Raw genomic sequence first — 22,089 nt, forward strand, 5'->3', positions numbered from 1 at the left:
GCCTGCTATACAGGGTGAGAGGGGACACGGGCCATGAATAAGAGCTGTATACAGTGAGGTGTGCGCCTGCTATACAGGGTGAGAGGGGACACGGGCCATGATTAAGAGCTGTATACAGTGAGGTGTGCGCCCGCTATACAGGGTGAGAGGGGACACGGGCCATGAATAAGAGCTGTATACAGTGAGGTGTGCGCCTGCTATACAGGGTGAGAGGGGACACGGGCCATGAATAAGAGCTGTATACAGTGAGGTGTGCGCCCGCTATACAGGGTGAGAGGGGACACGGGCCATGAATAAGAGCTGTATACAGTGAGGTGTGCGCCCGCTGTACAGGGTGAGAGGGGACACGGGCCATGTATAAGAGCTGTATACAGTGAGGTGTGCGCCTGCTATACAGGGTGAGAGGGGACACGGGCCATGAATAAGAGCTGTATACAGTGAGGTGTGCGCCCGCTATACAGGGTGAGAGGGGACACGAGCCAGGAATAAGAGCTGTATACAGTGAGGTGTGCTCCCGCTATACAGGGTGAGAGGGGACACGAGCCAGGAATAAGAGCTGTATACAGTGAGGTGTGCACCCGCTATACAGGGTGAGAGGGGACACGCGCCATGAATAAGAGTTGTATACAGTGAGGTGTGCGCCTGCTATACAGGGTGAGAGGGGACACGGGCCATGAATAAGAGCTGTATACAGTGAGGTGTGCGCCCGCTATACAGGGTGAGAGGGGACACGGGCCATGAATAAGAGCTGTATACAGTGAGGTGTGCGCCCGCTATACAGGGTGAGAGGGGACACGGGCCATGAATAAGAGCTGTATACAGTGAGGTGTGCGCCCGCTATACAGGGTGAGAGGGGACACGGGCCATGAATAAGAGCTGTATACAGTGAGGTGTGCGCCCGCTATACAGGGTGAGAGGGGACACGGGCCAGGAATAAGAGCTGTATGCAGTGATGTGTGCGCCCGCTATACAGGGTGAGAGGGGACACGGGCCATGAATAAGAGCTGTATACAGTGAGGTGTACGCCCGCTATACAGGGTGAGAGGGGACACGGTCCATGAATATGAGCTGTATAGAGTGAGGTGTGCGCCCGCTATACAGGGTGAGACGGGACACGAGCCAGGAATAAAAGCTGTATACAGTGAGCTGTGCGCCCGCTATACAGGGTGAGAGGGGACATGGGCCATGAATAAGAGCTGTATACAGTGAGGTGTGCGCCCGCTATACAGGGTGAGAGGGGACACGGTCCATGAATATGAGCTGTATACAGTGAGGTGTGCGCCCGCTATACAGGGTGAGAGGGGACACGGGCCAGGAATAAGAGCTGTATGCAGTGAGGTGTGCACCTGCTATACAGGGTGAGAGGGGACACGAGCCAGGAATAAGAGCTGTATACAGTGAGGTGTGCACCCGCTATACAGGGTGAGAGGGGACACGGGCCAGGAATAAGAGCTGTATACAGTGAGGTGTGCGCCCGCTATACAGGGTGAGAGGGGACACGGGCCAGGAATAAGAGCTGTATGCAGTGAGGTGTGCGCCTGCTATACAGGGTGAGAGGGGACACGGGCCAGGAATAAGAGCTGTATACAGTGAGGTGTGCGCCTGCTATACAGGGTGAGAGGGGACACGGGCCATGAATAAGAGCTGTATACAGTGAGGTGTGCGCCTGCTATACAGGGTGAGAGGGGACACGGACCATGAATAAGAGCTGTATACAATGAGGTGTGCGCCCGCTATACAGGGTGAGAGGGGACACGGGCCATGAATAAGAGCTGTATACAATGAGGTGTGCGCCCGCTATACAGGGTGAGAGGGGACACGGGCCATGAATAAGAGCTGTATACAGTGAGGTGTGCGCCTGCTATACAGGGTGAGAGGGGACACGGGCCATGAATAAGAGCTGTATACAGTGAGGTGTGCGCCCGCTATACAGGGTGAGAGGGGACACGGGCCATGAATAAGAGCTGTATACAGTGAGGTGTGCGCCCGCTATACAGGGTGAGAGGGGACACGGGCCATGAATAAGAGCTGTATACAGTGAGGTGTGCGCCCGCTATACAGGGTGAGAGGGGACACGGTCCATGAATATGAGCTGTATACAGTGAGGTGTGCGCCCGCTATACAGGGTGAGAGGGGACACGAGCCAGGAATAAGAGCTGTATACAGTGAGCTGTGCGCCCGCTATACAGGGTGAGAGGGGACATGGGCCATGAATAAGAGCTGTATACAGTGAGGTGTGCGCCCGCTATACAGGGTGAGAGGGGACACGGGCCAGGAATAAGAGTTGTATATAGTGAGGTGTGCGCCCGCTATACAGGGTGAGAGGGGACACGGGCCAGGAATAAGAGCTGTATACAGTGAGGTGTGCGCCTGCTATACAGGGTGAGAGGGGACACGGGCCACGAATAAGAGCTGTATACAGTGAGGTGTGCACCCGCTATACAGGGTGAGAGGGGACACGCGCCATGAATAAGAGTTGTATACAGTGAGGTGTGCGCCTGCTATACAGGGTGAGAGGGGACACGGGCCATGAATAAGAGCTGTATACAGTGAGGTGTGCGCCCGCTATACAGGGTGAGAGGGGACACGGGCCATGAATAAGAGCTGTATACAGTGAGGTGTGCGCCCGCTATACAGGGTGAGAGGGGACACGGGCCATGAATAAGAGCTGTATACAGTGAGGTGTGCGCCCGCTATACAGGGTGAGAGGGGACACGGGCCATGAATAAGAGCTGTATACAGTGAGGTGTGCGCCCGCTATACAGGGTGAGAGGGGACACGGGCCATGAATAAGAGCTGTATACAGTGAGGTGTGCGCCCGCTATACAGGGTGAGAGGGGACACGGACCAGGAATAAGAGCTGTATGCAGTGATGTGTGCGCCCGCTATACAGGGTGAGAGGGGACACGGGCCATGAATAAGAGCTGTATACAGTGAGGTGTACGCCCGCTATACAGGGTGAGAGGGGACACGGTCCATGAATATGAGCTGTATAGAGTGAGGTGTGCGCCCGCTATACAGGGTGAGACGGGACACGAGCCAGGAATAAGAGCTGTATACAGTGAGCTGTGCGCCCGCTATACAGGGTGAGAGGGGACATGGGCCATGAATAAGAGCTGTATACAGTGAGGTGTGCGCCCGCTATACAGGGTGAGAGGGGACACGGTCCATGAATATGAGCTGTATACAGTGAGGTGTGCGCCCGCTATACAGGGTGAGAGGGGACACGGGCCATGAATAAGAGCTGTATACAGTGAGGTGTGCGCCCGCTATACAGGGTGAGAGGGGACACGGGCCATGAATAAGAGCTGTATACAGTGAGGTGTGCGCCCGCTATACAGGGTGAGAGGGGACACGGTCCATGAATATGAGCTGTATACAGTGAGGTGTGCGCCCGCTATACAGGGTGAGAGGGGACACGAGCCAGGAATAAGAGCTGTATACAGTGAGCTGTGCGCCCGCTATACAGGGTGAGAGGGGACATGGGCCATGAATAAGAGCTGTATACAGTGAGGTGTGCGCCCGCTATACAGGGTGAGAGGGGACACGGGCCAGGAATAAGAGTTGTATATAGTGAGGTGTGCGCCCGCTATACAGGGTGAGAGGGGACACGGGCCAGGAATAAGAGCTGTATACAGTGAGGTGTGCGCCTGCTATACAGGGTGAGAGGGGACACGGGCCAGGAATAAGAGCTGTATACAGTGAGGTGTGCACCCGCTATACAGGGTGAGAGGGGACACGCGCCATGAATAAGAGTTGTATACAGTGAGGTGTGCGCCTGCTATACAGGGTGAGAGGGGACACGGGCCATGAATAAGAGCTGTATACAGTGAGGTGTGCGCCCGCTATACAGGGTGAGAGGGGACACGGGCCATGAATAAGAGCTGTATACAGTGAGGTGTGCGCCCGCTATACAGGGTGAGAGGGGACACGGGCCATGAATAAGAGCTGTATACAGTGAGGTGTGCGCCCGCTATACAGGGTGAGAGGGGACACGGGCCATGAATAAGAGCTGTATACAGTGAGGTGTGCGCCCGCTATACAGGGTGAGAGGGGACACGGGCCATGAATAAGAGCTGTATACAGTGAGGTGTGCGCCCGCTATACAGGGTGAGAGGGGACACGGACCAGGAATAAGAGCTGTATGCAGTGATGTGTGCGCCCGCTATACAGGGTGAGAGGGGACACGGGCCATGAATAAGAGCTGTATACAGTGAGGTGTACGCCCGCTATACAGGGTGAGAGGGGACACGGTCCATGAATATGAGCTGTATAGAGTGAGGTGTGCGCCCGCTATACAGGGTGAGACGGGACACGAGCCAGGAATAAGAGCTGTATACAGTGAGCTGTGCGCCCGCTATACAGGGTGAGAGGGGACATGGGCCATGAATAAGAGCTGTATACAGTGAGGTGTGCGCCCGCTATACAGGGTGAGAGGGGACACGGTCCATGAATATGAGCTGTATACAGTGAGGTGTGCGCCCGCTATACAGGGTGAGAGGGGACACGGGCCAGGAATAAGAGCTGTATGCAGTGAGGTGTGCACCTGCTATACAGGGTGAGAGGGGACACGAGCCAGGAATAAGAGCTGTATACAGTGAGGTGTGCACCCGCTATACAGGGTGAGAGGGGACACGGGCCATGAATAAGAGCTGTATACAGTGAGGTGTGCGCCTGCTATACAGGGTGAGAGGGGACACGGGCCATGAATAAGAGCTGTATACAATGAGGTGTGCGCCCGCTATACAGGGTGAGAGGGGACACGGGCCATGAATCAGAGCTGTATACAGTGAGGTGTGCGCCTGCTATACAGGGTGAGAGGGGACACGGGCCATGAATAAGAGCTGTATGCAGTGAGGTGTGCGCCTGCTATACAGGGTGAGAGGGGACACGGGCCAGGAATAAGAGCTGTATGCAGTGAGGTGTGCGCCTGCTATACAGGGTGAGAGGGGACACGGGCCATGAATAAGAGCTGTATACAGTGAGGTGTTGAATAAGAGCTGTATACAGTGAGGTGTGCGCCTGCTATACAGGGTGAGAGGGGACACGGGCCATGAATAAGAGCTGTATACAGTGAGGTGTGCGCCCGCTATACAGGGTGAGAGGGGACACGGGCCATGAATAAGAGCTGTATACAGTGAGGTGTGCGCCTGCTATACAGGGTGAGAGGGGACACGGGCCATGAATAAGAGCTGTATACAGTGAGGTGTGCGCCCGCTATACAGGGTGAGAGGGGACACGGGCCATGAATAAGAGCTGTATACAGTGAGGTGTGCGCCCGCTGTACAGGGTGAGAGGGGACACGGGCCATGTATAAGAGCTGTATACAGTGAGGTGTGCGCCTGCTATACAGGGTGAGAGGGGACACGGGCCATGAATAAGAGCTGTATACAGTGAGGTGTGCGCCCGCTATACAGGGTGAGAGGGGACACGAGCCAGGAATAAGAGCTGTATACAGTGAGGTGTGCTCCCGCTATACAGGGTGAGAGGGGACACGAGCCAGGAATAAGAGCTGTATACAGTGAGGTGTGCACCCGCTATACAGGGTGAGAGGGGACACGCGCCATGAATAAGAGTTGTATACAGTGAGGTGTGCGCCTGCTATACAGGGTGAGAGGGGACACGGGCCATGAATAAGAGCTGTATACAGTGAGGTGTGCGCCCGCTATACAGGGTGAGAGGGGACACGGGCCATGAATAAGAGCTGTATACAGTGAGGTGTGCGCCCGCTATACAGGGTGAGAGGGGACACGGGCCATGAATAAGAGCTGTATACAGTGAGGTGTGCGCCCGCTATACAGGGTGAGAGGGGACACGGGCCATGAATAAGAGCTGTATACAGTGAGGTGTGCGCCCGCTATACAGGGTGAGAGGGGACACGGACCAGGAATAAGAGCTGTATGCAGTGATGTGTGCGCCCGCTATACAGGGTGAGAGGGGACACGGGCCATGAATAAGAGCTGTATACAGTGAGGTGTACGCCCGCTATACAGGGTGAGAGGGGACACGGTCCATGAATATGAGCTGTATAGAGTGAGGTGTGCGCCCGCTATACAGGGTGAGACGGGACACGAGCCAGGAATAAGAGCTGTATACAGTGAGCTGTGCGCCCGCTATACAGGGTGAGAGGGGACATGGGCCATGAATAAGAGCTGTATACAGTGAGGTGTGCGCCCGCTATACAGGGTGAGAGGGGACACGGTCCATGAATATGAGCTGTATACAGTGAGGTGTGCGCCCGCTATACAGGGTGAGAGGGGACACGGGCCAGGAATAAGAGCTGTATGCAGTGAGGTGTGCACCTGCTATACAGGGTGAGAGGGGACACGAGCCAGGAATAAGAGCTGTATACAGTGAGGTGTGCACCCGCTATACAGGGTGAGAGGGGACACGGGCCAGGAATAAGAGCTGTATACAGTGAGGTGTGCGCCCGCTATACAGGGTGAGAGGGGACACGGGCCAGGAATAAGAGCTGTATGCAGTGAGGTGTGCGCCTGCTATACAGGGTGAGAGGGGACACGGGCCAGGAATAAGAGCTGTATGCAGTGAGGTGTGCGCCTGCTATACAGGGTGAGAGGGGACACGGGCCATGAATAAGAGCTGTATACAGTGAGGTGTGCGCCTGCTATACAGGGTGAGAGGGGACACGGGCCATGAATAAGAGCTGTATACAATGAGGTGTGCGCCCGCTATACAGGGTGAGAGGGGACACGGGCCATGAATAAGAGCTGTATACAGTGAGGTGTGCGCCTGCTATACAGGGTGAGAGTGGACACGGGCCATGAATAAGAGCTGTATACAGTGAGGTGTGCGCCCGCTATACAGGGTGAGAGGGGACACGGGCCATGAATAAGAGCTGTATACAGTGAGGTGTGCGCCCGCTATACAGGGTGAGAGGGGACACGGGCCATGAATAAGAGCTGTATACAGTGAGGTGTGCGCCCGCTATACAGGGTGAGAGGGGACACGGTCCATGAATATGAGCTGTATACAGTGAGGTGTGCGCCCGCTATACAGGGTGAGAGGGGACACGAGCCAGGAATAAGAGCTGTATACAGTGAGCTGTGCGCCCGCTATACAGGGTGAGAGGGGACATGGGCCATGAATAAGAGCTGTATACAGTGAGGTGTGCGCCCGCTATACAGGGTGAGAGGGGACACGGGCCAGGAATAAGAGCTGTATACAGTGAGGTGTGCGCCTGCTATACAGGGTGAGAGGGGACACGGGCCAGGAATAAGATCTGTATACAGTGAGGTGTGCGCCTGCTATACAGGGTGAGAGGGGACACGGTCCATGAATAAGAGCTGTATGCAGTGAGGTGTGCGCCTGCTATACAGGGTGAGAGGGGACACGAGCCAGGAATAAGAGCTGTATACAGTGAGTTGTGCGCCCGCTATACAGGGTGAGAGGGGACACGAGCCAGGAATAAGAGCTGTATGCAGTGAGGTGTGCGCCCGCTATACAGGGTGAGAGGGGACACGGGCCATGAATAAGAGCTGTATACAGTGAGGTGTGCGCCCGCTATACAGGGTGAGAGGGGACACGGGCCATGAATATGAGCTGTATACAGTGAGGTGTGCGCCCGCTATACAGGGTGAGAGGGGACACGAGCCAGGAATAAGAGCTGTATGCAGTGAGGTGTACGCCCGCTATACAGGGTGAGAGGGGACACGAGCCATGAATAAGAGCTGTATACAGTGAGGTGTGCGCCTGCTATACAGGGTGAGAGGGGACACGAGCCATGAATAAGAGCTGTATACAGTGAGGTGTGCGCCTGCTATATAGGGTGAGAGGGGACACGGTCCATGAATAAGAGCTGTATGCAGTGAGGTGTGCGCCTGCTATACAGGGTGAGAGGGGACACGGGCCAGGAATAACAGCTGTATACAGTGAGGTGTGCGCCTGCTATACAGGGTGAGAGGGGACACGAGCCAGGAATAAGAGCTGTATACAGTGAGGTGTGCACCCGCTATACAGGGTGAGAGGGGACACGGGCCAGGAATAAGAGCTGTATACAGTGAGGTGTGCGCCTGCTATACAGGGTGAGAGGGGACACGGGCCATGAATAAGAGCTGTATACAGTGAGGTGTGCGCCCGCTATACAGGGTGAGAGGGGACACGGGCCATGAATAAGAGCTGTATACAGTGAGGTGTGCGCCCGCTCTACAGGGTGAGAGGGGACACGGGCCATGAATAAGAGCTGTATACAGTGAGGTGTGCGCCTGCTATACAGGGTGAGAGGGGACACGGTCCATGAATATGAGCTGTATACAGTGAGGTGTGCGCCCGCTATACAGGGTGAGAGGGGACACGCGCCATGAATAAGAGCTGTATACAGTGAGGTGTGCGCCCGCTATACAGGGTGAGAGGTGACACGGGCCATGAATAAGAGCTGTATACAGTGAGTTGTGCGCCCGCTGTACAGGGTGAGAGGGGACACGAGCCATGAATAAGAGCTGTATACAGTGAGGTGTGCGCCCGCTATACAGGGTGAGAGGGGACACGGGCCAGGAATAAGAGCTGTATGCAGTGAGGTGTGCGCCCGCTATACAGGGTGAGAGGGGACACGAGCCATGAATAAGAGCTGTATACAGTGAGGTGTGCGCCTGCTATACAGGGTGAGAGGGGACACGGGCCATGAATAAGAGCTGTATACAGTGAGGTGTGCGCCCGCTATACAGGGTGAGAGGGGACACGGTCCATGAATAAGAGCTGTATGCAGTGAGGTGTGCGCCTGCTATACAGGGTGAGAGGGGACACGAGCCAGGAATAAGAGCTGTATACAGTGAGGTGTGCACCCGCTATACAGGGTGAGAGGGGACACGGTCCATGAATATGAGCTGTATACAGTGAGGTGTGCGCCCGCTATACAGGGTGAGAGGGGACACGAGCCAGGAATAAGAGCTGTATGCAGTGAGGTGTGCGCCCGCAATACAGGGTGAGAGGGGACACGAGCCATGAATAAGAGCTGTATACAGTGAGGAGTGCGCCTGCTATACAGGGTGAGAGGGGACACAGGCCAGGAATAAGAGCTGTATACAGTGAGGTGTGCTCCCGCTATACAGGGTGAGAGGGGACACGGGCCATGAATAAGAGCTGTATACAGTGAGGTGTGCGCCCGCTATACAGGGTGAGAGGGGACACGCGCCATGAATAAGAGCTGTATACAGTGAGGTGTGCGCCCGCTATACAGGGTGAGAGGGGACACGGTCCATGAATAAGAGCTGTATACAGTGAGGTGTGCTCCCGCTGTACAGGGCGAGAGGGGACACGGTCCATGAATAAGAGCTGTATACAGTGAGGTGTGCTCCCGCTGTACAGGGTGAGAGGGGACACGGTCCATGTATAAGAGCTGTATACAGTGAGGTGTGCGCCCGCTATACAGGGTGAGAGGGGACACGAGCCAGGAATAAGAGCTGTATACAGTGAGGTGTGTGCCCGCTATACAGGGTGAGAGGGGACACGGGCCATGAATAAGAGCTGTATACAGTGAGGTGTGCGCCCGCTATACAGGGTGAGAGGGGACACGGGCCATGAATAAGAGCTGTATACAGTGAGGTGTGCGCCCGCTATACAGGGTGAGAGGGGACACGGGCCATGAATAAGAGCTGTATACAGTGAGGTGTGCGCCCGCTATACAGGGTGAGAGGGGACACGGTCCATGAATATGAGCTGTATACAGTGAGGTGTGCGCCCGCTATACAGGGTGAGAGGGGACACGAGCCAGGAATAAGAGCTGTATACAGTGAGCTGTGCGCCCGCTATACAGGGTGAGAGGGGACATGGGCCATGAATAAGAGCTGTATACAGTGAGGTGTGCGCCCGCTATACAGGGTGAGAGGGGACACGGGCCAGGAATAAGAGTTGTATATAGTGAGGTGTGCGCCCGCTATACAGGGTGAGAGGGGACACGGGCCAGGAATAAGAGCTGTATACAGTGAGGTGTGCGCCTGCTATACAGGGTGAGAGGGGACACGGGCCAGGAATAAGAGCTGTATACAGTGAGGTGTGCGCCTGCTATACAGGGTGAGAGGGGACACGGTCCATGAATAAGAGCTGTATACAGTGAGGTGTGCGCCCGCTATACAGGGTGAGAGGGGACACGAGCCATGAATAAGAGCTGTATACAGTGAGGTGTGCGCCCGCTATACAGGGTGAGAGGGGACACGGGCCATGAATATGAGCTGTATACAGTGAGGTGTGCGCCCGCTATACAGGGTGAGAGGGGACACGAGCCAGGAATAAGAGCTGTATGCAGTGAGGTGTACGCCCGCTATACAGGGTGAGAGGGGACACGAGCCATGAATAAGAGCTGTATACAGTGAGGTGTGCGCCTGCTATACAGGGTGAGAGGGGACACGAGCCATGAATAAGAGCTGTATACAGTGAGGTGTGCGCCTGCTATACAGGGTGAGAGGGGACACGGTCCATGAATAAGAGCTGTATGCAGTGAGGTGTGCGCCTGCTATACAGGGTGAGAGGGGACACGGGCCAGGAATAACAGCTGTATACAGTGAGGTGTGCGCCTGCTATACAGGGTGAGAGGGGACACGAGCCAGGAATAAGAGCTGTATACAGTGAGGTGTGCACCCGCTATACAGGGTGAGAGGGGACACGGGCCAGGAATAAGAGCTGTATACAGTGAGGTGTGCGCCTGCTATACAGGGTGAGAGGGGACACGGGCCATGAATAAGAGCTGTATACAGTGAGGTGTGCGCCCGCTATACAGGGTGAGAGGGGACACGGGCCATGAATAAGAGCTGTATACAGTGAGGTGTGCGCCCGCTCTACAGGGTGAGAGGGGACACGGGCCATGAATAAGAGCTGTATACAGTGAGGTGTGCGCCTGCTATACAGGGTGAGAGGGGACACGGTCCATGAATATGAGCTGTATACAGTGAGGTGTGCGCCCGCTATACAGGGTGAGAGGTGACACGGTCCATGAATATGAGCTGTATACAGTGAGGTGTGCGCCCGCTATACAGGGTGAGAGGGGACACGCGCCATGAATAAGAGCTGTATACAGTGAGGTGTGCGCCCGCTATACAGGGTGAGAGGTGACACGGGCCATGAATAAGAGCTGTATACAGTGAGTTGTGCGCCCGCTGTACAGGGTGAGAGGGGACACGAGCCATGAATAAGAGCTGTATACAGTGAGGTGTGCGCCCGCTATACAGGGTGAGAGGGGACACGGGCCAGGAATAAGAGCTGTATGCAGTGAGGTGTGCGCCCGCTATACAGGGTGAGAGGGGACACGAGCCATGAATAAGAGCTGTATACAGTGAGGTGTGCGCCTGCTATACAGGGTGAGAGGGGACACGGGCCATGAATAAGAGCTGTATACAGTGAGGTGTGCGCCCGCTATACAGGGTGAGAGGGGACACGGTCCATGAATAAGAGCTGTATGCAGTGAGGTGTGCGCCTGCTATACAGGGTGAGAGGGGACACGAGCCAGGAATAAGAGCTGTATACAGTGAGGTGTGCACCCGCTATACAGGGTGAGAGGGGACACGGTCCATGAATATGAGCTGTATACAGTGAGGTGTGCGCCCGCTATACAGGGTGAGAGGGGACACGAGCCAGGAATAAGAGCTGTATGCAGTGAGGTGTGCGCCCGCAATACAGGGTGAGAGGGGACACGAGCCATGAATAAGAGCTGTATACAGTGAGGAGTGCGCCTGCTATACAGGGTGAGAGGGGACACGGGCCAGGAATAAGAGCTGTATGCAGTGAGGTGTGCGCCTGCTATACAGGGTGAGAGGGGACACGGGCCATGAATAAGAGCTGTATACAGTGAGGTGTGCGCCTGCTATACAGGGTGAGAGGGGACACGGGCCATGAATAAGAGCTGTATACAATGAGGTGTGCGCCCGCTATACAGGGTGAGAGGGGACACGGGCCATGAATAAGAGCTGTATACAGTGAGGTGTGCGCCTGCTATACAGGGTGAGAGTGGACACGGGCCATGAATAAGAGCTGTATACAGTGAGGTGTGCGCCCGCTATACAGGGTGAGAGGGGACACGGGCCATGAATAAGAGCTGTATACAGTGAGGTGTGCGCCCGCTATACAGGGTGAGAGGGGACACGGGCCATGAATAAGAGCTGTATACAGTGAGGTGTGCGCCCGCTATACAGGGTGAGAGGGGACACGGTCCATGAATATGAGCTGTATACAGTGAGGTGTGCGCCCGCTATACAGGGTGAGAGGGGACACGAGCCAGGAATAAGAGCTGTATACAGTGAGCTGTGCGCCCGCTATACAGGGTGAGAGGGGACATGGGCCATGAATAAGAGCTGTATACAGTGAGGTGTGCGCCCGCTATACAGGGTGAGAGGGGACACGGGCCAGGAATAAGAGCTGTATACAGTGAGGTGTGCGCCTGCTATACAGGGTGAGAGGGGACACGGGCCAGGAATAAGATCTGTATACAGTGAGGTGTGCGCCTGCTATACAGGGTGAGAGGGGACACGGTCCATGAATAAGAGCTGTATGCAGTGAGGTGTGCGCCTGCTATACAGGGTGAGAGGGGACACGAGCCAGGAATAAGAGCTGTATACAGTGAGTTGTGCGCCCGCTATACAGGGTGAGAGGGGACACGAGCCAGGAATAAGAGCTGTATGCAGTGAGGTGTGCGCCCGCTATACAGGGTGAGAGGGGACACGGGCCATGAATAAGAGCTGTATACAGTGAGGTGTGCGCCCGCTATACAGGGTGAGAGGGGACACGGGCCATGAATATGAGCTGTATACAGTGAGGTGTGCGCCCGCTATACAGGGTGAGAGGGGACACGAGCCAGGAATAAGAGCTGTATGCAGTGAGGTGTACGCCCGCTATACAGGGTGAGAGGGGACACGAGCCATGAATAAGAGCTGTATACAGTGAGGTGTGCGCCTGCTATACAGGGTGAGAGGGGACACGAGCCATGAATAAGAGCTGTATACAGTGAGGTGTGCGCCTGCTATACAGGGTGAGAGGGGACACGGTCCATGAATAAGAGCTGTATGCAGTGAGGTGTGCGCCTGCTATACAGGGTGAGAGGGGACACGGGCCAGGAATAACAGCTGTATACAGTGAGGTGTGCGCCTGCTATACAGGGTGAGAGGGGACACGAGCCAGGAATAAGAGCTGTATACAGTGAGGTGTGCACCCGCTATACAGGGTGAGAGGGGACACGGGCCAGGAATAAGAGCTGTATACAGTGAGGTGTGCGCCTGCTATACAGGGTGAGAGGGGACACGGGCCATGAATAAGAGCTGTATACAGTGAGGTGTGCGCCCGCTATACAGGGTGAGAGGGGACACGGGCCATGAATAAGAGCTGTATACAGTGAGGTGTGCGCCCGCTCTACAGGGTGAGAGGGGACACGGGCCATGAATAAGAGCTGTATACAGTGAGGTGTGCGCCTGCTATACAGGGTGAGAGGGGACACGGTCCATGAATATGAGCTGTATACAGTGAGGTGTGCGCCCGCTATACAGGGTGAGAGGGGACACGCGCCATGAATAAGAGCTGTATACAGTGAGGTGTGCGCCCGCTATACAGGGTGAGAGGTGACACGGGCCATGAATAAGAGCTGTATACAGTGAGTTGTGCGCCCGCTGTACAGGGTGAGAGGGGACACGAGCCATGAATAAGAGCTGTATACAGTGAGGTGTGCGCCCGCTATACAGGGTGAGAGGGGACACGGGCCAGGAATAAGAGCTGTATGCAGTGAGGTGTGCGCCCGCTATACAGGGTGAGAGGGGACACGAGCCATGAATAAGAGCTGTATACAGTGAGGTGTGCGCCTGCTATACAGGGTGAGAGGGGACACGGGCCATGAATAAGAGCTGTATACAGTGAGGTGTGCGCCCGCTATACAGGGTGAGAGGGGACACGGTCCATGAATAAGAGCTGTATGCAGTGAGGTGTGCGCCTGCTATACAGGGTGAGAGGGGACACGAGCCAGGAATAAGAGCTGTATACAGTGAGGTGTGCACCCGCTATACAGGGTGAGAGGGGACACGGTCCATGAATATGAGCTGTATACAGTGAGGTGTGCGCCCGCTATACAGGGTGAGAGGGGACACGAGCCAGGAATAAGAGCTGTATGCAGTGAGGTGTGCGCCCGCAATACAGGGTGAGAGGGGACACGAGCCATGAATAAGAGCTGTATACAGTGAGGAGTGCGCCTGCTATACAGGGTGAGAGGGGACACAGGCCAGGAATAAGAGCTGTATACAGTGAGGTGTGCTCCCGCTATACAGGGTGAGAGGGGACACGGGCCATGAATAAGAGCTGTATACAGTGAGGTGTGCGCCCGCTATACAGGGTGAGAGGGGACACGCGCCATGAATAAGAGCTGTATACAGTGAGGTGTGCGCCCGCTATACAGGGTGAGAGGGGACACGGTCCATGAATAAGAGCTGTATACAGTGAGGTGTGCTCCCGCTGTACAGGGCGAGAGGGGACACGGTCCATGAATAAGAGCTGTATACAGTGAGGTGTGCTCCCGCTGTACAGGGTGAGAGGGGACACGGTCCATGTATAAGAGCTGTATACAGTGAGGTGTGCGCCCGCTATACAGGGTGAGAGGGGACACGAGCCAGGAATAAGAGCTGTATACAGTGAGGTGTGTGCCCGCTATACAGGGTGAGAGGGGACACGAGCCATGAATAAGAGCTGTATACAGTGAGGTGTGCGCCCGCTGTACAGGGTGAGAGGGGACACGAGCCATGAATAAGAGCTGTATACAGTGAGGTGTGCACCCGCTATACAGGGTGAGAGGGGACACGGGCCAGGAATAAGAGCTGTATGCAGTGAGGTGTGCGCCTGCTATACAGGGTGAGAGGGGACACGGGCCATGAATAAGAGCTGTATACAGTGAGGTGTGCGCCTGCTATACAGGGTGAGAGGGGACACGGGCCATGAATAAGAGCTGTATACAGTGAGGTGTGCGCCCGCTATACAGGGTGAGAGGGGACACGGGCCATGAATAAGAGCTGTATACAGTGAGGTGTGCGCCCGCTATACAGGGTGAGAGGGGACACGGGCCATGAATAAGAGCTGTATACAGTGAGGTGTGCGCCCGCTATACAGGGTGAGAGGGGACACGGTCCATGAATATGAGCTGTATACAGTGAGGTGTGCGCCCGCTATACAGGGTGAGAGGGGACACGAGCCAGGAATAAGAGCTGTATACAGTGAGCTGTGCGCCCGCTATACAGGGTGAGAGGGGACATGGGCCATGAATAAGAGCTGTATACAGTGAGGTGTGCGCCCGCTATACAGGGTGAGAGGGGACACGGGCCAGGAATAAGAGTTGTATATAGTGAGGTGTGCGCCCGCTATACAGGGTGAGAGGGGACACGGGCCAGGAATAAGAGCTGTATACAGTGAGGTGTGCGCCTGCTATACAGGGTGAGAGGGGACACGGGCCAGGAATAAGAGCTGTATACAGTGAGGTGTGCGCCTGCTATACAGGGTGAGAGGGGACACGGTCCATGAATAAGAGCTGTATACAGTGAGGTGTGCGCCCGCTATACAGGGTGAGAGGGGACACGAGCCATGAATAAGAGCTGTATACAGTGAGGTGTGCGCCCGCTATACAGGGTGAGAGGGGACACGGGCCATGAATATGAGCTGTATACAGTGAGGTGTGCGCCCGCTATACAGGGTGAGAGGGGACACGAGCCAGGAATAAGAGCTGTATGCAGTGAGGTGTACGCCCGCTATACAGGGTGAGAGGGGACACGAGCCATGAATAAGAGCTGTATACAGTGAGGTGTGCGCCTGCTATACAGGGTGAGAGGGGACACGAGCCATGAATAAGAGCTGTATACAGTGAGGTGTGCGCCTGCTATACAGGGTGAGAGGGGACACGGTCCATGAATAAGAGCTGTATGCAGTGAGGTGTGCGCCTGCTATACAGGGTGAGAGGGGACACGGGCCAGGAATAACAGCTGTATACAGTGAGGTGTGCGCCTGCTATACAGGGTGAGAGGGGACACGAGCCAGGAATAAGAGCTGTATACAGTGAGGTGTGCACCCGCTATACAGGGTGAGAGGGGACACGGGCCAGGAATAAGAGCTGTATACAGTGAGGTGTGCGCCTGCTATACAGGGTGAGAGGGGACACGGGCCATGAATAAGAGCTGTATACAGTGAGGTGTGCGCCCGCTATACAGGGTGAGAGGGGACACGGGCCATGAATAAGAGCTGTATACAGTGAGGTGTGCGCCCGCTCTACAGGGTGAGAGGGGACACGGGCCATGAATAAGAGCTGTATACAGTGAGGTGTGCGCCTGCTATACAGGGTGAGAGGGGACACGGTCCATGAATATGAGCTGTATACAGTGAGGTGTGCGCCCGCTATACAGGGTGAGAGGTGACACGGTCCATGAATATGAGCTGTATACAGTGAGGTGTGCGCCCGCTATACAGGGTGAGAGGGGACACGCGCCATGAATAAGAGCTGTATACAGTGAGGTGTGCGCCCGCTATACAGGGTGAGAGGTGACACGGGCCATGAATAAGAGCTGTATACAGTGAGTTGTGCGCCCGCTGTACAGGGTGAGAGGGGACACGAGCCATGAATAAGAGCTGTATACAGTGAGGTGTGCGCCCGCTATACAGGGTGAGAGGGGACACGGGCCAGGAATAAGAGCTGTATGCAGTGAGGTGTGCGCCCGCTATACAGGGTGAGAGGGGACACGAGCCATGAATAAGAGCTGTATACAGTGAGGTGTGCGCCTGCTATACAGGGTGAGAGGGGACACGGGCCATGAATAAGAGCTGTATACAGTGAGGTGTGCGCCCGCTATACAGGGTGAGAGGGGACACGGTCCATGAATAAGAGCTGTATGCAGTGAGGTGTGCGCCTGCTATACAGGGTGAGAGGGGACACGAGCCAGGAATAAGAGCTGTATACAGTGAGGTGTGCACCCGCTATACAGGGTGAGAGGGGACACGGTCCATGAATATGAGCTGTATACAGTGAGGTGTGCGCCCGCTATACAGGGTGAGAGGGGACACGAGCCAGGAATAAGAGCTGTATGCAGTGAGGTGTGCGCCCGCAATACAGGGTGAGAGGGGACACGAGCCATGAATAAGAGCTGTATACAGTGAGGAGTGCGCCTGCTATACAGGGTGAGAGGGGACACAGGCCAGGAATAAGAGCTGTATACAGTGAGGTGTGCTCCCGCTATACAGGGTGAGAGGGGACACGGGCCATGAATAAGAGCTGTATACAGTGAGGTGTGCGCCCGCTATACAGGGTGAGAGGGGACACGCGCCATGAATAAGAGCTGTATACAGTGAGGTGTGCGCCCGCTATACAGGGTGAGAGGGGACACGGTCCATGAATAAGAGCTGTATACAGTGAGGTGTGCTCCCGCTGTACAGGGCGAGAGGGGACACGGTCCATGAATAAGAGCTGTATACAGTGAGGTGTGCTCCCGCTGTACAGGGTGAGAGGGGACACGGTCCATGTATAAGAGCTGTATACAGTGAGGTGTGCGCCCGCTATACAGGGTGAGAGGGGACACGAGCCAGGAATAAGAGCTGTATACAGTGAGGTGTGTGCCCGCTATACAGGGTGAGAGGGGACACGAGCCATGAATAAGAGCTGTATACAGTGAGGTGTGCGCCCGCTGTACAGGGTGAGAGGGGACACGAGCCATGAATAAGAGCTGTATACAGTGAGGTGTGCACCCGCTATACAGGGTGAGAGGGGACACGGGCCAGGAATAAGAGCTGTATGCAGTGAGGTGTGCGCCTGCTATACAGGGTGAGAGGGGACACGGGCCATGAATAAGAGCTGTATACAGTGAGGTGTGCGCCTGCTATACAGGGTGAGAGGGGACACGGGCCATGAATAAGAGCTGTATACAGTGAGGTGTGCGCCCGCTATACAGGGTGAGAGGGGACACGGGCCATGAATAAGAGCTGTATACAGTGAGGTGTGCGCCCGCTATACAGGGTGAGAGGGGACACGGGCCATGAATAAGAGCTGTATACAGTGAGGTGTGCGCCCGCTATACAGGGTGAGAGGGGACACGGTCCATGAATATGAGCTGTATACAGTGAGGTGTGCGCCCGCTATACAGGGTGAGAGGGGACACGAGCCAGGAATAAGAGCTGTATACAGTGAGCTGTGCGCCCGCTATACAGGGTGAGAGGGGACATGGGCCATGAATAAGAGCTGTATACAGTGAGGTGTGCGCCCGCTATACAGGGTGAGAGGGGACACGGGCCAGGAATAAGAGTTGTATATAGTGAGGTGTGCGCCCGCTATACAGGGTGAGAGGGGACACGGGCCAGGAATAAGAGCTGTATACAGTGAGGTGTGCGCCTGCTATACAGGGTGAGAGGGGACACGGGCCAGGAATAAGAGCTGTATACAGTGAGGTGTGCGCCCGCTATACAGGGTGAGAGGGGACACGGGCCAGGAATAAGAGCTGTATACAGTGAGGTGTGCGCCCGCTATACAGGGTGAGAGGGGACACGGTCCATGAATAAGAGCTGTATACAGTGAGGTGTGCGCCCGCTATACAGGGTGAGAGGGGACACGGTCCATGAATAAGAGCTGTATACAGTGAGGTGTGCGCCCGCTATACAGGGTGAGAGGGGACACGAGCCATGAATAAGAGCTGTATACAGTGAGGTGTGCGCCCGCTATACAGGGTGAGAGGGGACACGGGCCATGAATATGAGCTGTATACAGTGAGGTGTGCGCCCGCTATACAGGGTGAGAGGGGACACGAGCCAGGAATAAGAGCTGTATGCAGTGAGGTGTACGCCCGCTATACAGGGTGAGAGGGGACACGAGCCATGATTAAGAGCTGTATACAGTGAGGTGTGCGCCTGCTATACAGGGTGAGAGGGGACACGAGCCATGAATAAGAGCTGTATACAGTGAGGTGTGCGCCTGCTATACAGGGTGAGAGGGGACACGGGCCATGAATAAGAGCTGTATACAGTGAGGTGTGCGCCCGCTATACAGGGTGAGAGGGGACACGGGCCATGAATAAGAGCTGTATACAGTGAGGTGTGCGCCCGCTATACAGGGTGAGAGGGGACACGGGCCATGAATAAGAGCTGTATACAGTGAGGTGTGCGCCCGCTATACAGGGTGAGAGGGGACACGGGCCATGAATAAGAGCTGTATACAGTGAGGTGTGCGCCCGCTATACAGGGTGAGAGGGGACACGGTCCATGAATATGAGCTGTATACAGTGAGGTGTGCGCCCGCTATACAGGGTGAGAGGGGACACGCGCCATGAATAAGAGCTGTATACAGTGAGGTGTGCGCCCGCTATACAGGGTGAGAGGGGACACGGGCCATGAATAAGAGCTGTATACAGTGAGTTGTGCGCCCGCTGTACAGGGTGAGAGGGGACACGAGCCATGAATAAGAGCTGTATACAGTGAGGTGTGCGCCCGCTATACAGGGTGAGAGGGGACACGGGCCAGGAATAAGAGCTGTATGCAGTGAGGTGTGCGCCCGCTATACAGGGTGAGAGGGGACACGGGCCATGAATAAGAGCTGTATGCAGTGAGGTGTGCGCCTGCTATACAGGGTGAGAGGGGACACGGTCCATGAATAAGAGCTGTATACAGTGAGGTGTGCGCCTGCTATACAGGGTGAGAGGGGACACGAGCCAGGAATAAGAGCTGTATACAGTGAGGTGTGCGCCCGCTATACAGGGTGAGAGGGGACACGGGCCATGAATAAGAGCTGTATACAGTGAGGTGTGCGCCCGCTATACAGGGTGAGAGGGGACACGGGCCATGAATAAGAGCTGTATACAGTGAGGTGTGCGCCCGCTATACAGGGTGAGAGGGGACACGGGCCATGAATAAGAGCTGTATACAGTGAGGTGTGCGCCCGCTATACAGGGTGAGAGGGGACACGGTCCATGAATATGAGCTGTATACAGTGAGGTGTGCGCCCGCTATACAGGGTGAGAGGGGACACGAGCCAGGAATAAGAGCTGTATACAGTGAGCTGTGCGCCCGCTATACAGGGTGAGAGGGGACATGGGCCATGAATAAGAGCTGTATACAGTGAGGTGTGCGCCCGCTATACAGGGTGAGAGGGGACACGGGCCAGGAATAAGAGTTGTATATAGTGAGGTGTGCGCCCGCTATACAGGGTGAGAGGGGACACGGGCCAGGAATAAGAGCTGTATACAGTGAGGTGTGCGCCTGCTATACAGGGTGAGAGGGGACACGGGCCAGGAATAAGAGCTGTATACAGTGAGGTGTGCGCCTGCTATACAGGGTGAGAGGGGACACGGTCCATGAATAAGAGCTGTATACAGTGAGGTGTGCGCCCGCTATACAGGGTGAGAGGGGACACGAGCCATGAATAAGAGCTGTATACAGTGAGGTGTGCGCCCGCTATACAGGGTGAGAGGGGACACGGGCCATGAATATGAGCTGTATACAGTGAGGTGTGCGCCCGCTATACAGGGTGAGAGGGGACACGAGCCAGGAATAAGAGCTGTATGCAGTGAGGTGTACGCCCGCTATACAGGGTGAGAGGGGACACGAGCCATGATTAAGAGCTGTATACAGTGAGGTGTGCGCCTGCTATACAGGGTGAGAGGGGACACGAGCCATGAATAAGAGCTGTATACAGTGAGGTGTGCGCCCGCTATACAGGGTGAGAGGGGACACGGGCCATGAATAAGAGCTGTATACAGTGAGGTGTGCGCCCGCTATACAGGGTGAGAGGGGACACGGGCCATGAATAAGAGCTGTATACAGTGAGGTGTGCGCCCGCTATACAGGGTGAGAGGGGACACGGGCCATGAATAAGAGCTGTATACAGTGAGGTGTGCGCCCGCTATACAGGGTGAGAGGGGACACGGTCCATGAATATGAGCTGTATACAGTGAGGTGTGCGCCCGCTATACAGGGTGAGAGGGGACACGCGCCATGAATAAGAGCTGTATACAGTGAGGTGTGCGCCCGCTATACAGGGTGAGAGGGGACACGGGCCATGAATAAGAGCTGTATACAGTGAGTTGTGCGCCCGCTGTACAGGGTGAGAGGGGACACGAGCCATGAATAAGAGCTGTATACAGTGAGGTGTGCGCCCGCTATACAGGGTGAGAGGGGACACGGGCCAGGAATAAGAGCTGTATGCAGTGAGGTGTGCGCCCGCTATACAGGGTGAGAGGGGACACGGGCCATGAATAAGAGCTGTATGCAGTGAGGTGTGCGCCTGCTATACAGGGTGAGAGGGGACACGGTCCATGAATAAGAGCTGTATACAGTGAGGTGTGCGCCTGCTATACAGGGTGAGAGGGGACACGAGCCAGGAATAAGAGCTGTATACAGTGAGGTGTGCGCCCGCTATACAGGGTGAGAGGGGACACGGGCCATGAATAAGAGCTGTATACAGTGAGGTGTGCGCCCGCTGTACAGGGTGAGAGGGGACACGGGCCAGGAATAAGAGCTGTATACAGTGAGGTGTGCACCCGCTATACAGGGTGAGAGGGGACACGGGCCAGGAATAAGAGCTGTATACAGTGAGGTGTGCGCCCGCTGTACAGGGCGAGAGGGGACACGGTCCATCAGCCCGGGCCGGAGGCAGCTGACGAGGTGCATTCCTCCCACATTCTGACCCATCTCTTCTCTGTCCTGCAGGTCCAAGGGGCTGTGACGTTGTGTCCTTACTTTCCTAAATGACGAGGAGACCATGTCCTCTCCTCGAGATCGGACAACACCCAGAGGACAAGGAACAGCCGGCTCCCCCTCCAGCTCGGTACGTCCCGTATATGATGAGGGTTCTTCACTGTGGTGCACTATATGGCAGAACAGCTTATTATGTGCCGCTGTGTAGTGTCACCTCTCTCCCCTGTACACGGACGACGCATCACTCACCTCTTCACTGCCTTAATTTCCTAGAAGAAGCCTGGAAAGAAGGGGCAGCCGTCCTCCCCAGGTGGTCCTAGTCTACAGGAGATAAAGAAGAGGGGCTACCACATGAGGAAGACCCCAGAGAGACAGCTCTGTGACCAGCTGGATGGACTGGTGAGTGACAAAACCGATATATGCTTCTAGTACGTGGAGTCAGTATATACAAACACAGCTGTT

The 22,089-nt window shown here is 55.5% G+C and overlaps 1 protein-coding gene across 3 annotated transcripts in view; it reads left to right on the forward strand.

Moving 5' to 3' along the window:
- HDAC6 (histone deacetylase 6) overlaps window positions 1-22,089 on the forward strand; it is a 66,468-nt gene that overhangs the window by 29,431 nt on the left and 14,948 nt on the right. For 2 of the 3 annotated variants that reach the window (XM_073640434.1, XM_073640436.1), the window contains exons 2-3: window positions 21,640-21,757; window positions 21,901-22,026. In XM_073640434.1, coding sequence (XP_073496535.1) covers window positions 21,692-21,757; window positions 21,901-22,026 — 192 coding nt within the window. In that variant the 5' untranslated portion in view covers window positions 21,640-21,691. The remainder of the gene's footprint in view (window positions 1-21,639; window positions 21,758-21,900; window positions 22,027-22,089) is intronic. The other variant, XM_073640437.1, reaches the window with a different exon arrangement.

This window comes from Phyllobates terribilis, unplaced genomic scaffold, assembly GCF_046119375.1.
Source record: "Phyllobates terribilis strain yellow unplaced genomic scaffold, ASM4611937v1 Scaffold_7__3_contigs__length_470593459, whole genome shotgun sequence".
In the NCBI taxonomy this organism is placed as follows: Eukaryota; Metazoa; Chordata; class Amphibia; order Anura; family Dendrobatidae; genus Phyllobates; species Phyllobates terribilis.